The sequence below is a fragment of the Pseudochaenichthys georgianus genome, chromosome 15, assembly GCF_902827115.2.
Source record: "Pseudochaenichthys georgianus chromosome 15, fPseGeo1.2, whole genome shotgun sequence".
Classification (NCBI taxonomy): Eukaryota; Metazoa; Chordata; class Actinopteri; order Perciformes; family Channichthyidae; genus Pseudochaenichthys; species Pseudochaenichthys georgianus.
The window spans coordinates 36,110,287-36,136,237 of NC_047517.1; the positions used below are offsets into that span (position 1 = coordinate 36,110,287).

Here is a 25,951-nt window from a genome sequence, read left to right on the forward strand (position 1 = left end):
GACAAAATATGTTTGTCTTTTTTATTTTCCAGCGATAATGGTTCTTCAGGACTGCTTCTTAAGCTCTAATCACACTCTCGCAGACTTTTCCGGTGTTTCTAAATTAGATGACAATGTATGTGTGTCATTTAAGAGGAAAAGATGCCTGTTTTTTTTTTTGTTATTACTGTCAGGAAATGTACAACCTAACCCTGGTCCGCCCAGTAGTAATAGTCAGATCGCTACTCCTGCTGATTTTAAAGCTAGGTCTGGGTTGGGTTTCATCCACTTGAATGTGCGCAGTCTGTTAGGTAAACTAGATTTTGTCCGTATATGGGCAAAATCGACTGACGCTGACGTCATTGTCTTATCAGAAACATGGCTAAACAAGTCTATTTTGGCCTTTGACATTGCCTTAAATGGTTTTAATGTGTATCGTACCGACCGGCCTAATAAAGGTGGTGGCGTTGCCATTTATGTTAAGAATAAGTTCAGTGTAACCACATTAGTTTCCAAATCGATCAGTAAGCAATTTGAATTTTTAGCCATAAATATAGAAGTGGCAAAGGGTCAACAGGTCATGGTGGTGAGTTGTTACAGACCCCCCTCAGCTGTCAAAGACTCCTCTTGCTAGTCTTCACTAGCAAATCTTTTATCACAACTAGACTACAAGGAAATAGTGCTACTTGAAGATTTTAACTGGGACTGGTTAACTGCAGTGTCAGAGGATTTTAAAAACCTTTGTATCTCATTGAATGTTACTCAGATTGTTGACAGTCCTACTCGCCCAAATATTAAGTCCCCTAATAAATCCTCCCTAATTGATCTCATTTTAACTAATGTTCCCCATAAATATTCATCTGTGGGAGTATTTGCAAATGATCTGAGCGATCACTGTGTTGTAGCCACAATTAGGGACACTAAGGTCCAAAAGGTTAAACCTTGCATTATCATTAAGAGAGACAACAAACATTTTGTTGAGGAGGGTTTTGTGCATGATCTGTTTGATTTTGATTCGGGTAAAATCGATCTGTTTGCTGATGTGGAAACCGCATGGTCTTATTTTTATCTTGGTTTTATGGAGATCATTGATAGACATGCACCCCTGCGTAAATTTAGAGTAAAGGGACGAGACACTCCTTGGTTTTCTGCTGAGCTGTCTAGTCTCCTTCATGAGAGAAACAAGGCCTGGGCAAAGGCTAGGCAATCAGGCTCAGAGATAGAGTGGCTGCGTTTTAGGCAGCTAAGGAATAGCTTCACTTCAAATGTCAAAAGTGCAAAGTCGAAGTACTATTTGTCAGTTACCACAGAAAACCTAAATAATCCTAGGAAATTTTGGAAAGCAATAAAATCGATATCCACCGGTGAGATCCGTAATGAGCTACCTCCGTGCCTTACCACAGCATCTGGCACTATATCGGACAGGGCCACTATGCTAAATTACTTTAATGAGCATTTTGTGTCTTGCAGTTCTATTTTTGATTCTGTGACTAACTCTGCTTCTGTGAACACCCCAATCCGTGACTCTGAACAATGTGGTCTGGAAAACCCTTTCCATTTTACTCCTTTTACTGTCAATGTTGTTCATGAAGAGTTGTGCGGCTCTGTTTATTGACCTTTCCAAAGCGTTTGACACCGTCGATCATCGCATTTTAAAGCAGAGGCTACTCAGTATTGGCATATCCAGCCTTGCAGTGGGGTGGTTTGTGAACTACCTCTCTGAAAGGTCCCAATGTGTTCATTTTGATGGGCTGTCTTCTGAGTGGTTAAACATTTCTAATGGTGTACCACAAGGTTCTGTTTTAGGACCACTTTTATTCTCCATATATATTAACAGTTTAGGTATTAATGTGGATGAAGCTACTTTACATTTTTATGCGGATGATACTGTGATGTATTGTGCAGGTCCCTCCATTAAAGAGGCTGTTGTTAAATTACAGGCTGTTTTTAACACTATTCAGACTCAGCTCTCTGAATTAAAGCTTCTTTTAAATGTGGATAAAACCAAGGTAATGCTCTTTTCAAAAGCAAAAAAGACACCAGAGCCTGTTTTTGATATTGTAACTACGCAAGGAACACAACTTGAAGTTGTTGCCTGTTACAAATACCTTGGTATCTGGCTTGATGATCGTCTTACTTTTAAACTTCAGGTCACTAATCTGCTTAAAAAGCTGAGGGTTAGGCTAGGTTTCTTCTACAGGAACAAGTCCTGTTTCTCATTTGAAGCCAGGAAAAGGCTAGTCACTGTGACCTTTTTACCTGTGCTGGACTATGGTGATTTGATATATATGAATGCACCTGCCCATTGCCTGGAAAAGTTAGATGCTGCGTATCACAGTGCTCTGAGATTTGTTACTAACTGTAACGGAGCGTCCACACTACAGCTTCAAAAAAAGCTTGGAGCTGGGCTGGTCTGTAGCTTGGGGATTTTATTCAAGCAACACGACCAATGAATCACATGAATCTCCCGCCCCCGACATACAAAGCAAAAAACCCTGAGGATTTTATGGGAGCAATATATATATATATATAAACTCCCCAAACAGGCGAAAACCTACCAGTTTCACCCACTGTCTCTGCCACCTCCCTCCATGCCTGGTTCCTCCGGTTTGTATCCCAGTAGGTGAAGAGGGTCTGGTCATACAAAACAGGGTGATTTGCTACAGCGATAATTTTTTGAAATATAGAAATGAACGGCGGGATATCTCTCCCAGCTTAGACGCGGTTTGATTGGCTACGGCTTGAGCTGTCAGATTTTCCGAAACGGGATTTGATTGGCTGGCGCTGACTACTCCGGCGTCAGAAATTGAACATTGTTCAACTTCTCGTTCAGTTGAACATTGTTCAACTTCTGACGCCGGAGACGGCGTAGACGGACCGCTATGCTACCCACAATTCAGTTCGGCGAAAAAGCGAGGCAACGTGACGTCACCCCATTGAAAGTGAATGGGCAGATTGGAGTTGTCGACGCTGTCTACGCTGTAGTGTGGACGGGCCGTGAAGCACTTACTCATCACTGTACCCTGTATGCCAAGGCAGGTCTGCCTTCAATAACTGTACGGAGGCTCAGTCATTGGTACATGTTCATTTATAAAGCCATGTTGGGTAAACTACCTTTTTATATCTGCTCTCTGATCTCTCGACGAATTGAAAGTACGTATTGCCTGAGATGTCTTGATGTTGTTTTATTAAATGTGCCAAGTGCTAGGACTGTCTTAGGGAAGAAAGCTTTTAGATGTGCAGCTCCACTAAATTGGAACAGTCTGCAAACCTGTTTAAAACTGAGCACTTTGGTTCCCCTGCATCATTTTAAAACTCAGCTGGGTGACATGCTGTTTGATACTCATAGTACCTGTCACTGTAAATAGAGTTTTGTAAACTGTACCCTGTACATTATGTTGTATGTCATCCTTATTGTTGTTCTGTTGTTTTTATGTTACATGTGTAACTAATGTCCTGCAGGTCACCCTTGAAAAAGAGATCTTTTGATCTCAAGGGGCTTTCACCTGGTTAAATAAAGGCTACAAACAATAAAGTCCACGATAATAAAGCCCACCCATTTAGAGGGAAGATATGATTGGTCAATTGTACTGTCATTTGACATTACTCTCTCGTTCAGTTACTATAGCGGGCCCTCTGTGAATTCATAGCTGGCCGTGCAATCAGCTCCTGTCTTCACCTCGCAGAGAGGAGCTTCTTTCATTTAACCCTTCACATTCAAACAGAAACTGAATAGGCAGATTCAAAGGATTTATTTCTTTGGAAATGTTATTTTAAATACAATTAAATCGAGTTATTTTTGGTAAAACAAATGACAAATATTACTAAAAACATATTTAAAAAAATTATATAAAGAAATATATAATTTGTTTTAAAATATTATTTTGTAGAATATCTTAGGCCCTCAGCGACAGGCTCGGCACTGGTAAACATCTCTCATACACACATGTGAAACGCTCTCACAGACGCACACAACAGCGTTTGAAGAAAAGCAATGTGGAGCGAGAGAGAGAGAGCGAGACCACACCTTTATCTATTTAATAAAGTTGTAAAAAATACAGTAAGAAATCATTCCAATGTGTACTATAGGACAGTAAAAAGTTTAAAAGGGGAGGGATTAGTCAAATATGCATAAATAAAGAATGCTAACTATGTAACATAAGAATAAACAAGTTTAAATGATTTGTTGTGATCATATTCTAAAGATGTTTGGATTATTGAAAAGTATACAGCTCCCTTTCATCTGAGTGTTGAGAGCTGTATCCATAAATTCATGTTGTGCTCAAAGTAGGGCTGCTCCATTATGGCAAAAATCATAATCTCGATTATTTGGGTCAATAATTGATATCACGATTATTAAAAATGATTAACTTTAAAAACATCAATTTATTGAAGAAAATAATTTGAAAAGTATGTTTTTAACAGTTGATTACCCTGAACTTTAAGTATAATTCAACTGAAAAACCTATTTAAAGAAAATAAAATCATTTTATTTCGATTATGTTGTTTTCATAATCGTTGCAAGCCAAAATCGTAATTGCGATTAAAATACGATTAATTGCACAGCCCTAGCTCAAAGTGCACCAGATTGTTGCATTTAACTTCAACATTTAAAAAAAGATCTTCCTGGGGGTGCATGCCCCCGGACCCCCCTAGAGGAGGTGACGTCCACCACCAAATAAAGCAGGTTAAAATAATTAAATTGAATACATTTTATTTTAGTAAACACTGAAAACAGGTCCCACTGACCCAAACAGCACACAAAGGTTAAAGGTAGCATATAATAATAATGTTAAAATGTGCTAAATATATACACTGCAAAAAAACAAAAAAGAGTAAAAGTAGCTCACGACTTGTTTTATTTTTTGAAAGTAGCCCTTGGCCTACGATTTTATTGGAGCGATGAGGAACAGGTGGGGCTTGAAATGGCCCACCTGTTCAAAGTGGGGAATGACAGAAAAAGTTTGAGAACCACTGGTCTAATGGATAGTGAGGTGGGCTGAAGATCGGAAGGCTGCGAGTTAAAATACCGCCAGGAACACCACCACTAGTGTGCCTTTGAGTAAGGCACTTAGCCCTTAGTTACTCCAGGGAGAATGTCCCTGTAATCGGTCATTATAAGTCGCTTTGGATAAAAGCGTCAGCTAAATGAAATGTAATGTGATTAGTAAAATATGCATGAATAAATAAATTAAGTTAACTAGGTGAAAAAAGGTAAGATACACTTTTAAAACTTGTTGGGAGAAAACTAGTCTTTGCTGCTGCCTCAAAGAGGAGCAGGGGGAGAGGAGGGAGACAGGAGAGGCTGATTCAGGAGCACAGACACACTCACAACTAAAAATGAACCAAAAATAAATTAATAAACAAGTTTCAGTTTTTTTTTCATATTGGAAACTTGGTTATTATTGATGCATTTAACTCAAATAAAAAATAAAATCTTACCGGGGGGCATGCCCCTGGACCCCCCTAGAGGATTTGAGGTCGACCCCCACAAAAAATCAGATGGATAGGTTCCTAAATAAACATTTTTTTTAAATAGTAACCCATTTCCATATGTTCATGTGTGGGTAGTAGATTTAAACTATAGGGCTATCATTATGGGCCCTCGCTTGCTGTACCTGTTCGCTCTGCCATCGCGTGAAGGGTCTGCTACAGAGGTTGCGTTAACCGAATATTTTCCGTCTATGACGGATTTTTTTTAACAATGACGGAGAAATTTGAAAGCAGTCCGTAATTTTGACGGATTAGAACAAACTCGGAACAGCACCAAAGATTCCCCGCAGCGAGGCTCCGGTGTCATGCATGCCTGCCAAAAAGGAAATGATACCGTTTCCAAACCCAACTTTGCCGCACAAATCATTGAAATGTCTGTGATTTTTGGCTTTACGCTGTGCGCACTCCCGCGAGGTGCAATGGGCATGCATAACACGGTGCTAACAGTTCACGAGCGTGCGCCCCGTCCCCCGTTGACAGTTTACGACCGTGCTCTCTCTCCCCCCCCAGTTGACAGTTCTCTCTCTCCCCCCCCCCCTAGAAAAAATATATTGCAACCTCTGCTGGTCTGCTAACAAGCGACCAACAGAAAGGTTAATGTTGTTGCACGTCACCTAAACCTCCCCCCCCCCCAAGTATATTTCAGATCTGTGGGAAACACTGCGTGCCTTATAGATACTATCTCTTTACGTATTAGTGATGGGAATTCCGGCTCTTTTTAGTGAGTCGGATCATTTGGCTCGGCTCACTAAGAAGAGCCGGCTCTTTCGGCTCCCAAACGGCTCTTTATGTTACCACAGTTCACCACGGAGCCTCAGTTTTGCCGCTGCGAGGCTCCGGCGCTCGCAGTTCACGCGTGTGCTCCACTAGCACCCCCAAGGCTCGCCGGCAGTACACTTTCCGTCACAGGAACACGCTTTGCTGGCGGTGAAAAGAATCCCACCAGACTCATTTGCCCCTCCAACAGAGGGATGTCCTTGTCCATTTTGTCATTTCAAGCGAAACAAACTTTTTTGGACGCCCTCGGCTCGAGTTCAGGGCGTTCCGGGCTGAATAATGGCGTCAAATGACGGCAAGACGCCCGCCTGGGGTCTTTTTGTTTTCGTCCATGCTGCTCTCAGTGCTCCTTCTCCGGCTGGGTCTCTGAAATAATCAACAAAACAAGACAACTCAATACAACCGACAGACACAACAAAACTAATCTACAGCTACTTTGTAGGTTCATAGCAGAGGTGAGAAGTAACCAAGTACATTTACTCAAGTACTGTACTGGATAAATAATGTTTGAGAAAGTAAGTATTAAGGTATTTCGTCCACCTGAATGAGAATAAAAGAACACACACACACACTTATTTTAAGTTGGAAACACTGAGAAGTGTAACAGCTCTGTAATTTGAATGGCGATCGAACCTGAAGCCACAGAGCTCTTCTTTTACTGTCCTTTCCTCATAGAGGAAGTCCAGAAACACTGAACTCTGGATCCGTTTTAATGTTTGAGGTGCAATAAACGACAAAGCAGCTTTCTGGCGTGATAAAACTATTATTTTCCACCTCGCTCATGAGCGTAACAGCCGGCGAAAATTACAGCCTCGCCTACTGATTTTAATTTAACCCAGTGTTTCCCCTACCATTGTCTTGGAAGGGCGCTGCGCATATGTTTAACTCGTGTAATGCTTGAAAACACAATTATTTCCCAGTTTAAGATAACAATTATTTAAATAAAGTATATCTATTTATCTAATGAGCTAAACCGTCGCTTAGCTTAGCGTTAGCTGCTAACTGAAGAACCCCATTAATTTCAATGGGAAAAATTCTACATCACGGTGAATGGCGATGCTAACAAGCTAGTTAGCATATATTTAAAACCAGGGTTGCGTTCCGATAATCCAAAAATCAGCTCCTAAAATCTAACCCTATCTCCTATTCCTTGACCTCTGAGTGAAACATCACGGGGTTAAGGGATAGTGGATAGGAGAATTCAAAAGGACTTCGGAGAATAGACTGCGGTGCTTTAGAGAATCCGAATGCACTTTCACTATCCGACGTGTTTATGATGCGCCTGTGCGTCTGCTGCTGTGGGGAAACTATGGAAACTACAGTTTTCTATACAGCGGACTACAACATGGATGTTCAATAAGAACCACGGACTCATCTAGAGACTCTGCACCGTGCTCTGATGCTGTTGCTTTATGAACGGGGACAACAGAGAAACATATTAGTCATGACCAAAGTTGGAATTGAAATAAATAAGGAAAGTGAAACTTATGCTCGTCACCCTCTCCCTCCGGTCCACATTAATACCAATGATCCCAATACGTATGATTGTATGAAAATATTTTAAAATCAATACAAATGTATTTATTATAAACGTTAGTCCTTAACATCTATCACTGTGTACATCACCATTCAAACATCTTTTAAAAGTTGAACAAAACCCACACAGCTCAGTAAAAACTGAGATGTTGACTTTATTTGATCATTTCAGTAAAAACTAACGTTCATTTTTCTCTTTTTGATTATAATACTGATGAACGTTCAGAAAAAAGCACATTGGCAAGTTTTAAAATGCTTAATAAGCACCGTAACTTTCATGATATAATTTCTCGGTCATAATCGGTTGTTTCCGTGAACGGCCGACTGTTGAGTGACGGCAAATGCTGCGGCTGCAATGCATTGTGGGGCAGCATTTTCTCCTCTTCTTTCGGTAAGGGAGGTCCAGTGGTTCCTAAGCTAAAGGAGGTTATAAAGGAAGTGTGAAACCTCCTTTCCTTTCATTTGCAGAATTGGAACGGCACTTATCATGGCTGCCACTGAGGGACTTCCGGGTCATTTCACTCCATTAGGAAGGTTCCTAAGCTAAATGGACTATTGGAACGCAACCCATATCTATGGTAAAGAGCCCCAACACAACAACTCAAACCGTCTTAAAGACAACTGGTGTAATAAATAACTAACAAAGTCAGCTAAGCATTACAAATCAACTGTTACTCACCCAGAGCCGAACTGGATTAATAACTGTAGCTGCTGTGTTTAGACTTTAGCTGTTAGCCGATAGCTTTTGAGAGACAGTAAGCGCATTTCGTGGCATCTGCAGGCAGTGGCAAGTACTTCCGGCATATGCCACAGAGGCCGCTTATGCTCACAAATCTCAAACAGGGTTATAAAGAATCTTTAGACTCTCTGGGATAATCCAGTCCAGATTTGATGAGTGTAGGTATAGTGGTTTCAGATCAGGACCTGGTCTAATGTGGTCTACATGTAAAAAAAAAAAGCACTGACATCTCCCTTGTTTGTATTTTCACAAATAGAATTAAGGTTTCACAAATCTGGAACTGTGTTATCAAGAATCTTTAGACCCTCTGGGATAATCCAGTCCAGATTTGATGAGTCGAGGCATAGTGGTTTTAGATCAGGACCTGGTCTAATGTGGTGAAGATGAGAAAAAAGCACTGAAATCTCCCCTTTTTTAATTTTCACAAATAGAATTAAGTTTTCACAAATCTCAAACTGGGTTATAAAGAATCTTTAGACTCTCTGGGATAATCCAGTCCAAATAAATCACTGCGGTCAAGCCAGCCGTCTTTCACTTTTGCGTGGTCAAACCAGCCGCCCCTGTATTTCGAGTGCGCGATTAGTTACAGGTTTACGGTAATGCAATAAAAACAACCCTGGGAAGCTGGACGTTTCGTATGTGCAGTATTATATATTCGACCACTTTAAAAAAAGGTACAGAAAATCACAAAAAATGAACACTTCCGGTGAGGATTTCAAAGTAAAGGATGGCATGTGGTTCATTTATATTATTTGCGATTGAGGAACAGGATAATTTATGAGAATAATGTTAGGACTTATTGCTTCATAAACTTGTTGCACAAATACTATGAACTACTTTTACTGTGTACTTTTTGAGTAATTTGAGTTTCAAAGTCCTCTCCAGAGAACAAAAAGGAGCATTTTTGTCAACTTTGCTGTGGGATAAAAAACATTTCCTCCATAAGTAGTTTATGAAACTGCCATGTCTGTACTTAGTACTTCTAGGACTACTTGCACAAATAATATGAACTACTTTTACCGTGTACTTTTTGAGTAATTTGAGTTCCAAAGTCCTCTCTGGAGAACAAGAATGAGCATTTTTGTCAACTTTGATGTGGGATAAAAAACATTTCTTCCATAAGTAGATTATGAAACTGCCATGTCTGTACTTAGTACTTCTAGGACTACTTGCACAAATAATATGAACTACTTTTACTGTGTACTTTTTGAGTAATTTGAATTTCAAAGTCCTCTGGAGAACAAGAATGAGAATTTTTGTCAACTTTGCTGTGGGATAAAAAACATTTCCTCCATAAGTAGTTTATGAAACTGCCATGTCTGTACTTAGTACTTCTAGGACTACTTGCACAAATAATATGAACTACTTTTACTGTGTACTTTTTGAGTAATTTGAGTTTCAAAGTCCTCTCTGGAGAACAAGAATGAGCATTTTTGTCAACTTTGATGTGGGATAAAAAACATTTCTTCCATAAGTAGATTATGAAACTGCCATATTTGTACTTAGTACTTATAGGACTACTTGCACAAATAATATGAACTACTTTTACTGTGTACTTTTTGAGTAATTTGAGTTTCAAAGTCCCCTCCAGAGAACAAGAATGATCATTTTTGTCAACTTTGCTGTGGGATAAAAAACATTTCCTCCATAAGTAGATTATGAAACTTCCATGTTTGTACTTAGTACTTCTAGGACTTGACAAAAATTTGACAAATTTGGCAAAGTTGACAAAAATGATCATTCTTGTTCTCTGGAGGGGACTATGAAACTCAAATTACTCAAAAAGTACACAGTAAAAGTAGTTCATATTATGTATGCAAGTAGTCCTAGAAGTACTAAGTACAAATATGGCAGTTTCATAATCTACTTATGGAAGACATGTTTTTTATCCCACATCAAAGTTGATGAAAATGCTCATTCTTGTTCTCCAGAGAGGACTTTGAAACTCAAATTACTCAAAAAGTACACAGTAAAAGTAGTTCATATTATTTGTGCAAGTAGTCCTAGAAGTACTAAGTACAGACATGGCAGTTTCATAAACTACTTATGGAGGAAATGTTTTTTTATCCCACAGCAAAGTTGACAAAAATGCTCCTTCTTGTTCTCCAGAGAGGACTTTGAAACTCAAATTACTCAAAAAGTACACAATAAAAGTAGTTCATAGTATTTGTGCAACAAGTTTATGAAGCAATAAATCCTAACATTATTCTCATAAATTACCCTGTTCCTCAATCGCAATTAATATAAATGAACCACATGCCATCCTATACTTTGAAATTCTCACCGGAAGTGATCCTGCACATACGAAACGTCCAGCTTCCCAGGGTTGTTTTTTTGCATTACCGTAAACCTGTAACTATTCGCGTACTCGAAATACAGGGGCGGCTGGTTTGACCACGCAAAAGTGAAAGACGGCTGGCTTGACCGCAGTGATAAATCGGCTTTGCAGCTATTGAAGAGGTTCAAACACGGAGGATTGTTCGCTCAGCGCTGTACATTAAATGTCCCTTAAAGGGAAATGGAAACACTTTTCAAACTGCTTTCCATGCGACAATATTACCATTAGGAAATGTATTTATCTAGTCTATTTCCAATGTAAACGATCGAGATACGCAAATTTACTTTTTGAAATACGTGCCTAATGACCATGGGCGCTTCCACTGATTGGGTGCGGCTTCCTGGGCCAAAGCTCAATAACAAACAACATGGCGTGCAATGCACCAGTAGTTTACATTACAAGAAAACGGTCGTCGTCAGGAGTTTATTGTATTGCCCCAGGCTGCACAAATGGATTTTATACAAAGAAGGAAGAAGTACATTTCCATAGGCTGCCACTAAAGGATGAGAAGCTGCTCAAAGTCCAGTCTGGATGCCTGGTTCAATACAAAACATTGGATTTGAAGCCAGGATCTGTTCCCACAATATTCGATTTCTCAACGTATGCAGTCGGGAACACCGACCGTCCCAGCACGTCGGCCGCGCAAGACAATGACAGTGTCAACAAACGTGAAGTTCGAGCCACCAAACGAGTTGCTTCAGCTGCCGAGAGAGAGGTAAATTTCAGCACTACCAGATTACTAGCTCACACATGTATTTACTGACACAGTGTGACCTTATTAATTAACGCAATCGCGTCCAAACTAAATGGTAGCTATTATTATGACGCACAATAGAGAATTGGGGGTGTTCTATAGCTCAACTAATTAAACTGGCATACACACGCTCATCTGTCGAAAACAGCCCTAAAAAGGCTAGTATTGCTATTGATGGATGGTATTGCAGGACCCAGAGCGCACGGAGCACAGAGCGGACAGCAGATAACGGAATTGCAGTTGTATTGCTTATAGATTATCAGAACATTTCAAAGGGGACACAGCCCCATTGTATATTAACCTATGGATTAACTACATCATCGTTTTTATCGTTGTAATGCCATTGAAGACCAGTTTAGACCAGACAATGAGGAAGGTAAGCCCTTAGCCTGGCGTATGTTAGTACCTAGCGCCACTTGTTTTGATGTACGTTTTTGTGGATAACCTCGCGAGTTTGTATCTTTCAGTGTTGAGGTGGGCACCGTTAGATTCTGTGTCTCCTTGCGATCATAAACGATGTGTTGGATGCAGCTGCGTAGCTGTGGGTGGGCCCGGGTGGGCCTGGGCCCACCCACATGCACGTCTGGCCCACCCACAGCCAATCAGCGCTTCATAGCGCAGAGCCGGGAAGCCCAGAAGGAAGTGCCACAAACTGCAGTTCATCTAGTGGCCGACAGGGGATGGATGCAAAAAGGAGCAATTCCCATAGACCCCCATGTTAAAATGCCCAACTTTACAGCATCTAGCCTGGATCCAATAAAACTTATTCTGGATATAGTTAGATTCCACCTTCATGACAATGGAATAGGGAGTGCATTTTTTTACCTGAGTTTTTATAGTAAGTAAAGTAACTTTTGCCGTGAGTGAATGAAAGTATTATTTCTTCTTGAGGTCTGCAGTTTAGCGTGTACACATTTGCTGAATATGAAAACACTCAGTGTGTGCCCACTGTGCGACTGTCAAGGATAAACAACATGTGCCCCCGATATATGTTGTATGTATTATTGCTACACAAACATTACATTGCAGTTTAAGTGTCGCCAACTCCGTTTAAGAGATCTATCCCCCGTCTGTGTGCGAGGGGGCGGGCAGTTTACACACACGCAGCTGCTACATGCAGCAACACACACACGGAGGAGATGGCGGAGAGAACGCGCTCCGAGCTGTGGTTAAACTATAGCCGTGTCGATGGGGACAATACTCGTTACCAAAAGTGGAATAAGAGTTTAGCATGTAAGGGCGGTAACACGAGCAATGTGTCTAAACATTTAGCAAAAGTGCTCCACATCCAGACGGAGGAATGCACCGGGTTGGACTGTCTTTCTAGCAGCTCTGTAGCCCCGTCCACGAGTAACGTTTCCACGTCAGGTGTTCTGTATGCTAGCAGCAACACACGGAGCTAACTACATTATACATACATGGGTTAATGATTAGAGGTAACTGAGTTATTTAGTTTGTTAAAGTTTCAGCTATTCTGTTTACAGTTCTGTCATCACATTATTTAATACGATTTGTTAAAACATTTTTGTTTCTTTTGATGTGAAATATTATGTATTTAATTTAAATAAAAAGCAATGTTAGTTTTGTTCACAATTTGTTTAGTTAGTTGACCTTATTTTTTTCTCCAAAAGAACCGATAAAAGTAATGTTAAAGGACCGGATCGATAAGACATAGATAGACATACTTTATTGTCATTTCAACGAGACACAGAGTGTACTATTACAACGAAATTTCGTTGTACTGGCTTACAGGAACAGGACAATATAAAAACTTGCTAAAATTGTACATATAAATAAATAATAGTGACGTGGTGCTGATCAAATTAAAGATAAAGTGTGCATTTAAAATATAAAGACTTACTATACATATAAATAAAATAGACATACTATATAACAAATATGTGCTCTTTACACAGCGCAATGTAATCTTTATGTTACTGGTCTGCTTGCTGTTCAGCAGTCTGATGGCTTGGGGGAAAAGGTATTGCAGAATCTGGCTGTTCTGCTCTTAATGCTGTGGAACCTCTTGCCGGAGGGCAGCAGGGAGAACAGAGCATGTGAGGATGAGTGGGGTCTTTAAAATGTTCTGGGCTTTTGTAAGGCAGCGTTTCTGAGTCTCTGATGGGAGGGAGAGAAACTCCGATGATCTTCTCTGCTGTCCTGACCACTCTCTGCAGACACTTCCAGTCTTTGGCGTTGCAGTCTCTCGACCAGATGGAGATGCCGCTGGTCAGCACGCTCTCTATGGTTCCTCTGTAGAACGTGGTGAGGATGGGAGGGGGGAGCTGTGCAGGAAGTGTAGGCGCTGCTGTGCCTTCTTAAATTGTGATGTAGTGTGAGTGGACCAGGTCAGACTGCTCGTGATATGCACCCCAGGAACTTGGTGCTGGCTGTAGTCTTCACTGCTGTGCCGTTGATGTGGAGTGGTGGGTGACGGTGCTTTTTGTTCCTGAAGTCGACAATGATCTCTTTTGTTTTATCGACATTCAGGATCAGGTTGTTGGTGTTACACCAGTCTGTCAGATGTTTCACCTCCTCCCTGTAGGCCTGTTTCTTGTTGTCCCTGATGAGTCCCACCACTGCTGTATCGTCCGCGTACTTTATGATGTGGTTGGTACCGAACCTGGAGCATAAGCATAAGCGCTATCGATAAAAGTAGTAGTACCGTTAAAGCCTTAACGATACCCATCCCTATGTGGATGTCAGTTTTACACACATTCTGAGGCCGCCGTGCCTATGTTTTTTGTTTTCACTGCTAATTTATGCTTATGTTCTATTAGTGCATTAAAAATCATTAATGAAGTTTCAGCTCAGACCCCACGCTTAATATGTCTCCCCCTGGCCCACCTACATTTCTCCAGGCCCACCCACACAATAATTCCTGACTACGCCACTGGTTGGATGTGCGGCTAGGATAAGTAATAAGGGAGCTATCGGTGCAGTAATAGGTTAGCATTTTCGCTCGGGGCTAATTCAGAGGCTCACTGTTAGCATTGTGTTTTTTTAATTTTTTTATTCCGGATCGTATGCCACTCTATTCGACCGAATCGGTTCATAAGCATAGGCCATGGGATGCCTGGTAACTGTAGATGCTTCCACATCAATGTCATCTCCCGACGAATAGTCAAATTCATCGTTCAAAACGTCGATCTCATTGCAAAATTCCTCCATCGCTGCCATATCTGCTACGTTGTGTTGACTTTTGGTGGAGCGAAAACACAGCCAGTGACGTCACCATTTGGGACTCCCCTAATGGCGGCGGCCTGGTCCCGGAATTCCCCACCCGGCCGGCGGATAATTAATTTTCTTTTGGCGAGTAATATCATATACAATAAATATTACGATCAATATCCATTGTAAAATGAATAAACTACCGGAATATTATAACTGTAATTGGTGTTTCCTTTCCCCTTTAACTTTCCCCTTAACTGCCGAATCGGATGCTCTGAATCGGAAGCCAACTTCAGCGTCGTGGAAGGACTTCGCCTCTGTGATTTACACCCGGGTGTCCGTAGCTAACAATGCTATTCACACCCGGGTGTCCGTAGCTAACAATGCTATGTACACCCGGGCTACACATTATATTCTGTTTTGGATGTATAGATATTTATGGAAATATTTAATTTAATAACTTCATTACCTTGTGCTGCTGCGTAAAATTGTAATTCCCCTATGGTGGATGTATAAAGGCACTTCTTATCTTAAGCACATGTTGAACTTTCCTGTCGGCTCCCAGACCGTAGGAAACAGGTGGGGGATGACTCTGTCGTCTCCCAGGGCAGAAGCAACACGCTTCGGGGTCAATAACCCACTTTATCGGAATGACTGGAGAGAGGCGAGCTCTTCTTGGGAGGTCGTTGCATTTATTTAGCTCTTCTGTTTCACAAGAAACATCACATTCTTCTTCTTCTTCTTCTTCTTCTTCTTCTTCTTCTTCTTCTTCTTCTCTTGTTTTTGGCGGATTGCAAACAACTTAAGGTGCATACCGCCACCTACTGTACATGAGTATGAATCACCACATCATTCCAACTCTTTAACCTACGGTGGCTGGGAAGTGCAATGGACAATTACAAAGTGTGAAACACTTTAACAAAGCTTGAGACAAATTTACATTTTATAAAACAAAATTACATTAGCAAAAACACTTTTACCAAGGAAAACAATTTTAACATTAACGAAAACAAATTAACAAGATGCAAAATACTTTTACAAAGCTAAAAACAAATTTACATTTTCTAAAACACTTTTACCAAGGACAAAACTATTTAACATTAACAAAAACAAATTAACAAAATGTGAAACACTTTAACATTTCCTGAAACACTTTAACAATTCCCGAAACACATTAACATTTGACGAAACACTTTTACAAACCAGAATCAAAGCGGAAAGGGAATGTCCATCATACCGGAAGTGACGTGACGGCTCAAATTTAATTTGTTTTGGCGGAAAGACCATAGGTACGAGTGTGTTTACGTTCGGTAAACATGTTTTGTCCGTTTTGTAGAAACAACCTGGGACAAGTGACACCTTTTTGCTCATCTTGTGGACAATCTCTGGAGTGGAGGACACGGACCAGACAGAAGGACCAGATATCTTGCATCGTTGCGGGAAATATTTGAATGAAGGTCACTCGTATGCTGTAATCGTGGACATATTTATTGTCTACCTTTCACGGTGTAAAAATCAGTTTGCGGACTCTTAAAAGCAAACTGAATCAAGCCGGGTTTTACCGCAGAAAGGGTTATTCCTCTCAAATCGCTGTAATTAACGCCATCAGGTTTGAACTTCGTGGACCTGGACAATTGTTTGGATACCGAACAATGTGGCAGGTATTAAAACAAAAGTACAGTCTTCGAGTGAAGAGAGATGATGTTGTGAATTTGCTCCGGGAGCTTAACCCTCGAGGCTGCGAGAGGAGATCTCGCAGAAGGTTTATAAGGAGAACCTACCACTCAATGGGACCGAACTATATGTGGCATGCTGACGGTTATGACAAACTTAAGCCATTCGGTGTGGCCCTTTCAGGATGCATAGATGAATTTTCACGTAAAGTAGTATGGCTTGAATGTGGTCCAACAAACAATAACCCAAGAGTTATCGCTCAATATTTCCTCAAATGTGTGCGAAACCTCGGTGTCATCCCCATGAGGCTGCGGACTGATTGTGGCACGGAGAACGGAATTATGGCTGCAATTCAGTGCTACTACTACTCTGGAGCGTCCAGCCACATGTATGGCACATCCATGACTAATCAGCGTATTGAGTCCTGGTGGTCCATAAAAGGGAAGGTAAGTGTCTATCATGATTATCTATTACTTGCCAACACTGTCAGACAAACAACATTTGCTTAGCTAAAGTGTATCAGTTTTTATTATAATAGATATAATATATAGCCTGTAGTCTATGACCCAGACTATACAAGGCCTTTCTTTAGAACTTATTTTTGGCCGAAATAAAGTTAGAAACTGTGAACATCTAAGCGTGGGTTTTGGATTGAACAGCGGCCCCTGAGGGAATCTAGGCACTATAGGTTGTGAAGCAAATAAATGATTAAATAGACACTCAATGATTTGTTGTTGATTTTACTGGTAACCTTTTAATGTAATTTGTAGAATTGTTGTATAGCCTATTGCTTAATAATTCACTTGAAAATATTAATTTCTTTAGGTCTCAGTTCTGGATGGAGCTATTTGCAGACCTCCGAGATGCTGGACACTTCAACGGGAGTCACGAGCATCAGTGCCTTCTGAGATTCTGCTTCGTTGATGTTATTCAGAAGGACTTGGATGAGTGTGTGAGACTGTGGAACAGTCACAGGATTCGCCCTTCCAGAACAGCATCATGTCCAGGAGGAGTGCCCAATGAACTGTACTACTTGCCACACAGGTATTACATTGGTGATGGATTGATACTTCTTTGTCTGTTTTTATCTTAAATGTAAATGAATACTATTGTCTTCTATTTAACATAGATTTGGCTCCAGGGACTGTGGATTTGAGATTGAACAGGCAGAATTGGATGCTGTTCCTGAGACAAGCCTGTCTATAGCTCCATGTGGGGACCAACACATGCAGGAGTACTTGGACTTTGCTATGGAGCGCAATGACCTGCAGAAGCCAGAGAACTGGGAGACTGCATCAGAACTGTACATGAAGCTGAAAGAATATGCTCAGTTATAAAGTAATCGAAAAGGTATTCAGAAGTACAGTAGCACTGTTTCACCACTCCAAATCAGATTTCAGGGCTCAACAATGCTTGGTTTCATGGTTTGTCAGACTGCATTTACTGTTTTCCCTGTGACATTTACAGCTTCACTGGTTTCTGGCTTTGAGTCCCAACAGGCACTTTGTTGCAGGGACCAAAATACATCCCAGGAAGTTACATCTTCCACAAGGCATTTTAGTCTAAAAACAAATGTGTGATGTCATGAATAGCATTGAGTCAAGTCTTGCTTCAGTTTTTTCCCCCAGATGCCTTGAAATAATGGCATCTGTAACTATACTTATCTAAAAATTCATAGTGTCACTTTTTTTTTTTTTTTTTTAAATCAGTCCTCAAAAACAGGAGTGAATACATTTGCTAAGCTAAAGTAACAACTCAAGGCTTTGTAAACAATCTAATTGTACCTCTAAAACATATTGACTACCCTAGTAGAATGCAGTCTCCAGTCAGAAAACCCAATGGACACAAAGTTATGAGACCATGTTTATATCTTAATGTGAAGGTCATTATATTGCCAGGAGCCCATGGTAAATACCCTTTTAAAGAGGCTACTCATGTACAAAGGCTTTGTTGCAGCAACTGAAGTTCAAATATAAACTGGCTGACCTCCAATACATCACCTTTATACAGCCGTTACAACTAAAGCAAATGACACCCCATAAAATAAATGCCATGGTTTAGTACCGTTTCTAGCAGACAAGCCCAAGAAAAGACAAATTACAATTTTGAGTCCACTCCTAAATGTTTACCGTTATATGGAATACTTTTGCTCATAGGAAACAATTGTTTGCATTTAATTGTTTTTAGCTGTGAGCAGGTCATCAGTTTTCCTTGTGTATTGCAACATTAAAAAGCAAACAAATGAAAGTTTGAATCATTTATTATCTCTTTCGGTCCATTGTTTCAGAAAGGTCAGATTCTGTTGCAGTGGTGTTGGACAGTGGGGGCACAGCCACATTAACAGCAGCAGTTGGGAGGACTTCATCGAGCGCCGCTGTGTTGGTACTGTTCAGCACCGCTGCCTTCGGCTGCAGGTGGGCCTCAGGAGAGGTTTTTTCTAGAAGTTCAGGAACTTCCTCAGCATCTTCATCTGTAGTCGTAGAAGTGTTAATGTAAAAGGTGCATTGCAGAGTGCCATTTAAAAAAAAAGAGTTAAGACATTTCACATTTTACCTTTTTCTGTTCCACTTTTGTCTTCTTCGTCTTTATTCTGCTCAGAAGCTAAAGTCACAACGTCCACCTGGTTTTGGGTCGATGATGAATCAGGAAGCAGTCCTTTCCTCTGATCTTTGACAGAAAAACAATTCAACATTAAGATTTCATTATGGGCCATTTTAATCTTAATTTAGAGATTGTTAAAGGCTTCAAATGAACAAAGAATAATTCAATACCGGCATTGACTTACCAACTCTGTTTATTCCACTCCTCCACTGGCTGCCATACATTGTAGATCTGCTGATATGATCACGAATGGAAGAAGGCTCCTCTGCAGGTATGGGTCGGCTTTTCTGCTTGGCTGGCAAGACCATCATCGGTCCCACTCTGGCCTGATGTTCCCACACTAACACAAACCAGCACAATGCATGTTAATTCAGTTACCCAGCCATCATCACGTCTAAAACCTATGCCAAAACATGTGTCACAATTGATCATTATGACGACATCTATTCTGAAGCCAATATTCATCATACAAGTTTCTACAAGCTCCCCACCTGTACTGGTCTTCAGTCCACTCCTCCAGAGGGGTTCACGCTCTTCTGGCTTCACAAACCCTCGAGGCCTAAACTTGCTCGGGCTGCTGGGAGTTTGCTCAACTCCAATTGGTCTTTTGCATTGCCCACAAAAGTAGTCATTACCATCAGCGGACTGCCATCTGATAAATAAAAAACATTCAGCACCAATACTTTGTTTTTTGTGTGTAATTTCACATATTTTAGACTGGATCTCACTTACATTCCATTCACAAAGGTGCACGCCTTGGTTGTTGCATCTGTGCTATTTATTGGAACAGCATACAGGTGACATGTGATGTAGAGCTATGAGAAAAGGAGGTGTTGGGAAACATGCACACACAATCATGTTTAAGGCAATTTAATAGAGCCTCACCTCCCCTCTGTCCTCATTATAAAATCTGAAGGCATCAATGGACATGTGGAGCTTGTCATCCTGTGTCCTGGCTAAGAATTGAGACCTTGAGCCTGGAAGCTGAGAGTCAACAAAGCACCTATGATGAGGAAAAACAAAAAGTGCAACACTAAATTAGCACTCATTGACTACTATAACAAGAGTCTACATTACCCACAATGCAACTCCACCGCTAACATTTCTAGTCATATCGAGAGGCGAAGTCTCTCCCTTTCCGGGGGACCCCCATGGGACCTTATTTCTAAAAAGTATGTATTGAAGTCAATGGAGAGAGAAAGATGATCTTTCGATCCCGTTTGAATTATGCCACGAATTACACATAGACGTTTGTCAATTTAAAAGATAATTTTGCAAGTCAAAAAATAAAAGTGTGTCATAAAAATGTGAAGTAACATTTTTTTTTGTGTGAAACCGCTCAATGAACTACCTCTCGCGTCACAGACCAAGACGGCCGTCACGTTGGCACATTTCATTTCTTCCTTTCAGAATGATTAAAAGAGCTGAAAATCACTCAAAGTCTGGGCATGTTGAGAGCTGTACATACACACAGGGGAGTTAGTTGATTCCTAAGAGCCAGCATGCGTGACCAGGACTCGTAGTCTTTCTAGTTGCGTATATTTCATAGTCTCAACAGTTTTACTACAAACTGACTTTTTTGACATGGAAATTATTTTTTAAGATTAACAAACGTCATATGTGTAATTCATTGCACAATTCAAACGGGGTTGAAAGATAATCTTTCTCTCTCCATTGACTTCAATACGCAATTTTTCCCGAAATAAGGTCCCATGGGTCGAAAGTAGATGGCCGGGACTTCGCCTCTCTATTGGCAAGTTCTGGAAGTAGTTCTTTAGAGTCAGAACTGCACAAATCTGACCTGTGCCTTTGCCAATTGTGGCACAGAAAGGAAGAACTAGAATACCAAAGATTAAAAGCAAACTGCAGCTAGCCTTAGCTAACTTGAAGACGACACTAAAGGACTGATCTTTTATTAACCTGTCACTCGAGTCAGCATTGCTCGTGTCTGAATTAAACCACTTGAAGAGCCTTACACATTAAACAGCTCCCTCTAGGGTCAGAAAAAGAATTTACTTTTTGCCATTTAGCAATTTGCAGCCTTACCCATTTTCAATGAAGGCATGCCTGGGGCTGGAGTGCATGTCAGGGCTCAGTGTAGCCACGCAGCTGCTCACAAACACTCGGAGCGCCACGTGATGCCCAATTCTGACAGAGGCCTCGATGCTGATGGGCTCACCGAGATGAAACACATTAGAGCCTCTTTTGTACTGCCAGTCACCTGCACATGGACAGAAAAAAGTACTAAGTGCAAATAGAGCCATGACAACTCATAACATGAGATAATTATCAAAACCCACTTGTCATGATTCTCAAGTTAAACTGCAACATTTCCACTGCAGCCTGGGTCGACATGAAGGGGATCCAGGTAGGCATGAGTGAAGAACTGGACAAACTGTACTTCCTAAGAAACAGAAAAAATGCATTTAAAAAAAGACAGACATCATTCAAAGATTTTTACAATGTGAGCTTTAAAAACAAAAAGAGACAAAGACCTTTCGTAATGACATTCAAGTGGAATTATAGCCTCCTCCATTCGAACAACACCATATGGAGAAGCCTCAGGAGAGTATATGAGGAGGTTTGTGTAGATCAGAGAGTCCTCAGTTACCTGTGGAGAGTAGACGTGTTTAAAACTAGAAGCTTTAATGAATCAGATTTGAAATGAAATATATTTAAAGTTACCCAGTGTCTGGTGCCGCACTCCACAAGTCCAACACTGATACTGTACTCATCTGCTGAAGACGCTGTAGCTCTGCAGTACTGGTTGTTGGTCTCTACTCCAAGGCGTATCTCGTCACCATCAACAGGAGCTCCAACCGCAAACATATCGGCTTTGATAACAATCTCCAATGAGTCTGGATGACAGGTCACTCTGATGGTATTCACCTGCTGCGGTTCCTCAGCCGGAGACTTCAGCTGCCCGATTTCTGACCTGCCTGTGTTCGCAAGGCTCTGAAACGAAGCATCTTGTGTGGACGGGAAAGCAAAAGAGGAGCTAACACAGAGTCCTACAAGGAGGATAACCTGACAATGAAAGGCCTCCATAAGTGAAACTGATAACAGGAAGCTGCTCTCTGTCTTCCTGACTGACTCACAGTAGGCCTATGGTTCAAGGTGAGCGGTGGAGCTTTTTTAAACTCTAGCCGATCATTATCCTCATCAGAGCAGCACACCTGCGTCCAATCAGACACGCATCAGCTTAATTGGCTGCACACTCTGAACTCAATACATGAGGCTGATTGGGAGAGAGGTGAAGGGCGTTTTCACATGTTTAAAATGTGCATATATTTGCTTCATTGCTTGTTACTTTGGATTTTAAATAAAATGTTAGTGTTGCAGTTCATGAAAACCATGCAGGAAGCATTTTGACTAGTGATGGCGAGATGAAGCCTTATGAAGCTTTGAAGCTTTCCAGCCAATTGGTTCCCAAAAGGGTTCATCTCATGAGGCTTCATTTGAACACAAACCCCCCTGTTGGTCAAAGTGTGTAAAACAGGCAGATTGGACATCTCCACAGTGTGCTCATCTCATACCGAGTTCCCATTGAGTAAAGCCTTAGAATAACTCTAAACAACGAACATGAAATCATATTTTCATGTTAACAATATTGTTTTTATTCCAGTTGAATGATTGTGATTGAAAAGCCTAAGGAGGCTGGTAAACATTGCAAAGAGAGATTTGTATTCCTTAATAATATTCTTAAACGTAACCATGTTGTAGCCTGAGAAAGGTTAAACCATATCACAGAATACATTTATTAACTACATTATCTCATTTAGCTGTAGCTTTTATAAACAACAAAAAAGACGTATTGTTCAGTCGTTGAACCAGGGACCCTGCGGTCAGGAGTCAATTGCTTTCCAGCTGAGCCACAGCACACACGCTGAATCTCACTGAAAACACTGCAACATATTTATTCATGTTTTTATTCCTACATTTATTTAGGCTTGTATCTATTTATACTTATGACATGTTCTGACCTCTATATAAGTGAGGGTCTGAGCTCTCTTAATTCCATTGTGTCACGGGGCCCGGGTACAGGAGGGGTAATATGGTTCTTATAAATACATCCATGGCATGGGTAATATCAGCACTGTGGTTCAACCATCCATGGGTTCAACGGTTCAACCGATCTGAATCGCTTCGTGAAGCAGTCACGTGGTATCGACAGGCAGAGAGGCTTCGTTTGTCATCGATGACGTCACTGGCCCAAAACGATACAAGCCTCGATACATGCTTCACAAAAAGCTTCGGGGATTACTCGACACACGCTCCGAAGCCTCTGCACAATACGTAACATCACTAATTTTGACATCCCCCTGGATCCTTAATTTGTACACATCACATTATTATGGTTGTCTATGGTGTCATTTAATTATGTTTTTAATCTGTCATCCATGTTTTGTTGATCTGTACAAACTGTAAATCCCGCAGGGACAAATATATAACTTTTGATTTTGGGCTACATAAATAACATTCGATCTAATTTGATCTTTTGTTTAAAACACAAGACATGTCATACAAAAATCCATCCATGCAGTTAAAACTAAAAGAAAGTATTGTATTATATAGTGCTGTTGAGGGCCGGACTAGGAGCCATCATATGAAGTCTGGTGGTGTTTGGATGATTTTCCATTGAATTAGGACAACACCGTGTTTTATGGCGAGGGAAATTAAACTGTTGGGAGACAGTTCAGGGATGTCTCTTTATACGTGCACTTTTCCCATGTCAAACATCACAAACCAGCCTCTTGGCTGACTGGTAAGAGTCAGGGGAACAGGTATAAGCAGAGATGACAATAAAAGAAGTGACAATTTCAACTCAGGACCAGTAAACATGAACCGGAGTGCTTTCCCTGTGATCAGCGCCTCATTAGGAGGGTGTGACGCACAGGATGTGCACAGACACCGTGATGGATGAGCGGAAAACACCCTGCGGTATGCACGAGTGACCGCCGCGCATGGAAACGACAAATGGTGAGATTTCAGATTTCACGTGGAGCTGCTGACGGCCGGACCATTAGTCATCATCTGAAGTCTGGTGCCGTTTGGAACCTTTTCCATTGAATTAGGATAATAACATGTTTTATGGCGAGGGACGCGTTGCCATGGAAACGACAAATGGTGAGATTTCAGATTTCACGTAGAGCTGCTGAGGGCCGGACCATTAGTCATCATCTGAAGTCTGGTGCCGTTTGGAACCTTTTCCATTGAATTAGGACAACACCGTGTTTTATCGCGAGGGAAGCGTTGCCATGGAAACGACAAATGGTGAGATTTCAGATTTCACGTAGAGCTGTTGAGGGCCGGACCATTAGCCATCATATGAAATCTGGTGTTGTTTGGATAATTTTCCATTGAATTAGGACAACACCGTGTTTCACGGCGAGGGACGCGTTGCCATGGAAACGGCATACAGTGAGATTTCAGATTTCACTTGGAGCTGTTGAGGCATGGACCGGTGATATAAAAGTGAAGATTGGGAGACGATGGGACCGTGTCCATTGGATTTACAGCGACACCGTCGTTTATGGCGAGGGACGCGTTGCCATGGCAACGGCATATGAGGACATCCCATAATTGACATAGAGCTGTTGAGGGCGGAACCTTTAATGATAGTCTGAAGTTTGGTGCCGTTTGGAACCTTTTCCATTGAATTAGGACAACACCGTGTTTTATGGCGTGGGAAGCGTTGCCATGGAAACGACAAATAATGAGATTTCAGATTTCACCTAGAGCTGTTGAGGGCCGGACCATTAATGATAGTCTGAAGTCTGGTGCTGTTTGGACAATTTTCCATTTACTTACAACAACATCGAATTTTTTGGCGGGGGATGCGTTGCCATGGAAACGGCATACGTTGAGATTTCAGATTTCACGTAGAGCTGTTGAGGGCCGGACCATTAATGATAGTCTGAAGTCTGGTGCTGTTTGGATGATTTTCCATTGAATTAGGACAACACCGTGTTTTATGGCGAGGGAAGCGTTGCCATGGAAACGACAAATGCTGAGATTTCAGATTTCACGTAGAGCTATTGAGGGCCGGACCATTAGCCATCATATGAAATCTGGTGCTGTTTGGATGATTTTCCATTGACTTAGGACAACACCGTGTTTCACGGCGAGGGATGCGTTGCCATGGAAACGGCATATGATGACATCCCATAATTGACATAGAGCTGTTGAGGGCCGGACCATTGATGATAGTCTGAAGTCTGGTGCTGTTTGGACAATTTTCCATTGACTTACAACAACATCGGTTTTTTTGGCGGGGGATGCGTTGCCATGGAAACGGCATACGTTGAGATTTCCGATTTCACGTAGAGCTGTTGAGGGCCGGACCATTAATGATAGTCTGAAGTCTGGTGCTGTTTGGACAATTTTACATTGACTTACAACAACATCGGATTTTTTGGCGAGGGATGCGTTTCCATGGAAATGGCATACGTTGAGATTTCAGATTTCACTTGGAATCACTTGGCTCCGCCCACGTGACTGGGCTCACGCGGCCTATCAGCCGTCATTATTTACGAACATTTTCTGCGCTTTTGTCGGTCGTTTTCCCTGTTTTTGGCAGGTTTATCGGTCGCCGTGCGACCGATTTTTCCAATTTCAATAGGGTCTTCGCCGACCTAGGTCTCAGACCCTAATAACAACAAACAACGCTCCAATTAGCAAGCACAAACAATGTTATGTTGTGTGTGTAATTGTGTGCAGAAAGAACATTTCTGTATAAGTCTTATTTCAACCATGTGGACTCACTGGAAACCTGAGAATGAATGACTGATTTACAACAAAGAAGCTATGGGTCGCAATGTGAAATTAGTAGAGCAAAGTTCAGAGTATTTATAAAGATTGTATAGGTATAGAACAATACTTTGATGGT

At 41.2% G+C, this 25,951-nt stretch overlaps 1 protein-coding gene and 1 pseudogene across 1 annotated transcript; both read right to left on the bottom strand.

Moving 5' to 3' along the window:
* Positions 1–25,951, bottom strand: part of LOC117459436 (zinc finger protein 850-like) — a 69,061-nt pseudogene that overhangs the window by 25,674 nt on the left and 17,436 nt on the right.
* On the bottom strand, positions 18,706–22,166 carry LOC117459514 (zona pellucida sperm-binding protein 3-like). The gene is made up of 10 exons (XM_034100326.2): positions 21,748–22,166; positions 21,558–21,673; positions 21,363–21,466; positions 21,109–21,283; positions 19,948–20,065; positions 19,795–19,877; positions 19,554–19,714; positions 19,247–19,402; positions 19,015–19,128; positions 18,706–18,931 (listed from the first exon to the last, which is right to left on the bottom strand). The coding sequence occupies exons 1-10, from the start codon at positions 22,108–22,110 to the stop codon at positions 18,723–18,725; spliced, it is 1,599 nt and encodes a 532-aa protein (XP_033956217.1). The 5' UTR covers positions 22,111–22,166; the 3' UTR covers positions 18,706–18,722.

What these genes read in the sequence shown, in the direction of transcription:
- LOC117459514 (XM_034100326.2), bottom strand. Translation starts at nt 22,110, where the DNA reads ATGGAGGCCTTTCATTGTCAGGTTATCCTCCTTGTAGGACTCTGTGTT. An exon ending in ATAATGAGGACAGAGGGGAG is followed by an intron (nt 19,878 to 19,947) that starts GTGAGGCTCTAT and finishes CTTTTCTCATAG; the next exon opens with CTCTACATCACATGTCACCT. An exon ending in TGGACTGAAGACCAGTACAG is followed by an intron (nt 19,403 to 19,553) that starts GTGGGGAGCTTG and finishes GGTTTGTGTTAG; the next exon opens with TGTGGGAACATCAGGCCAGA.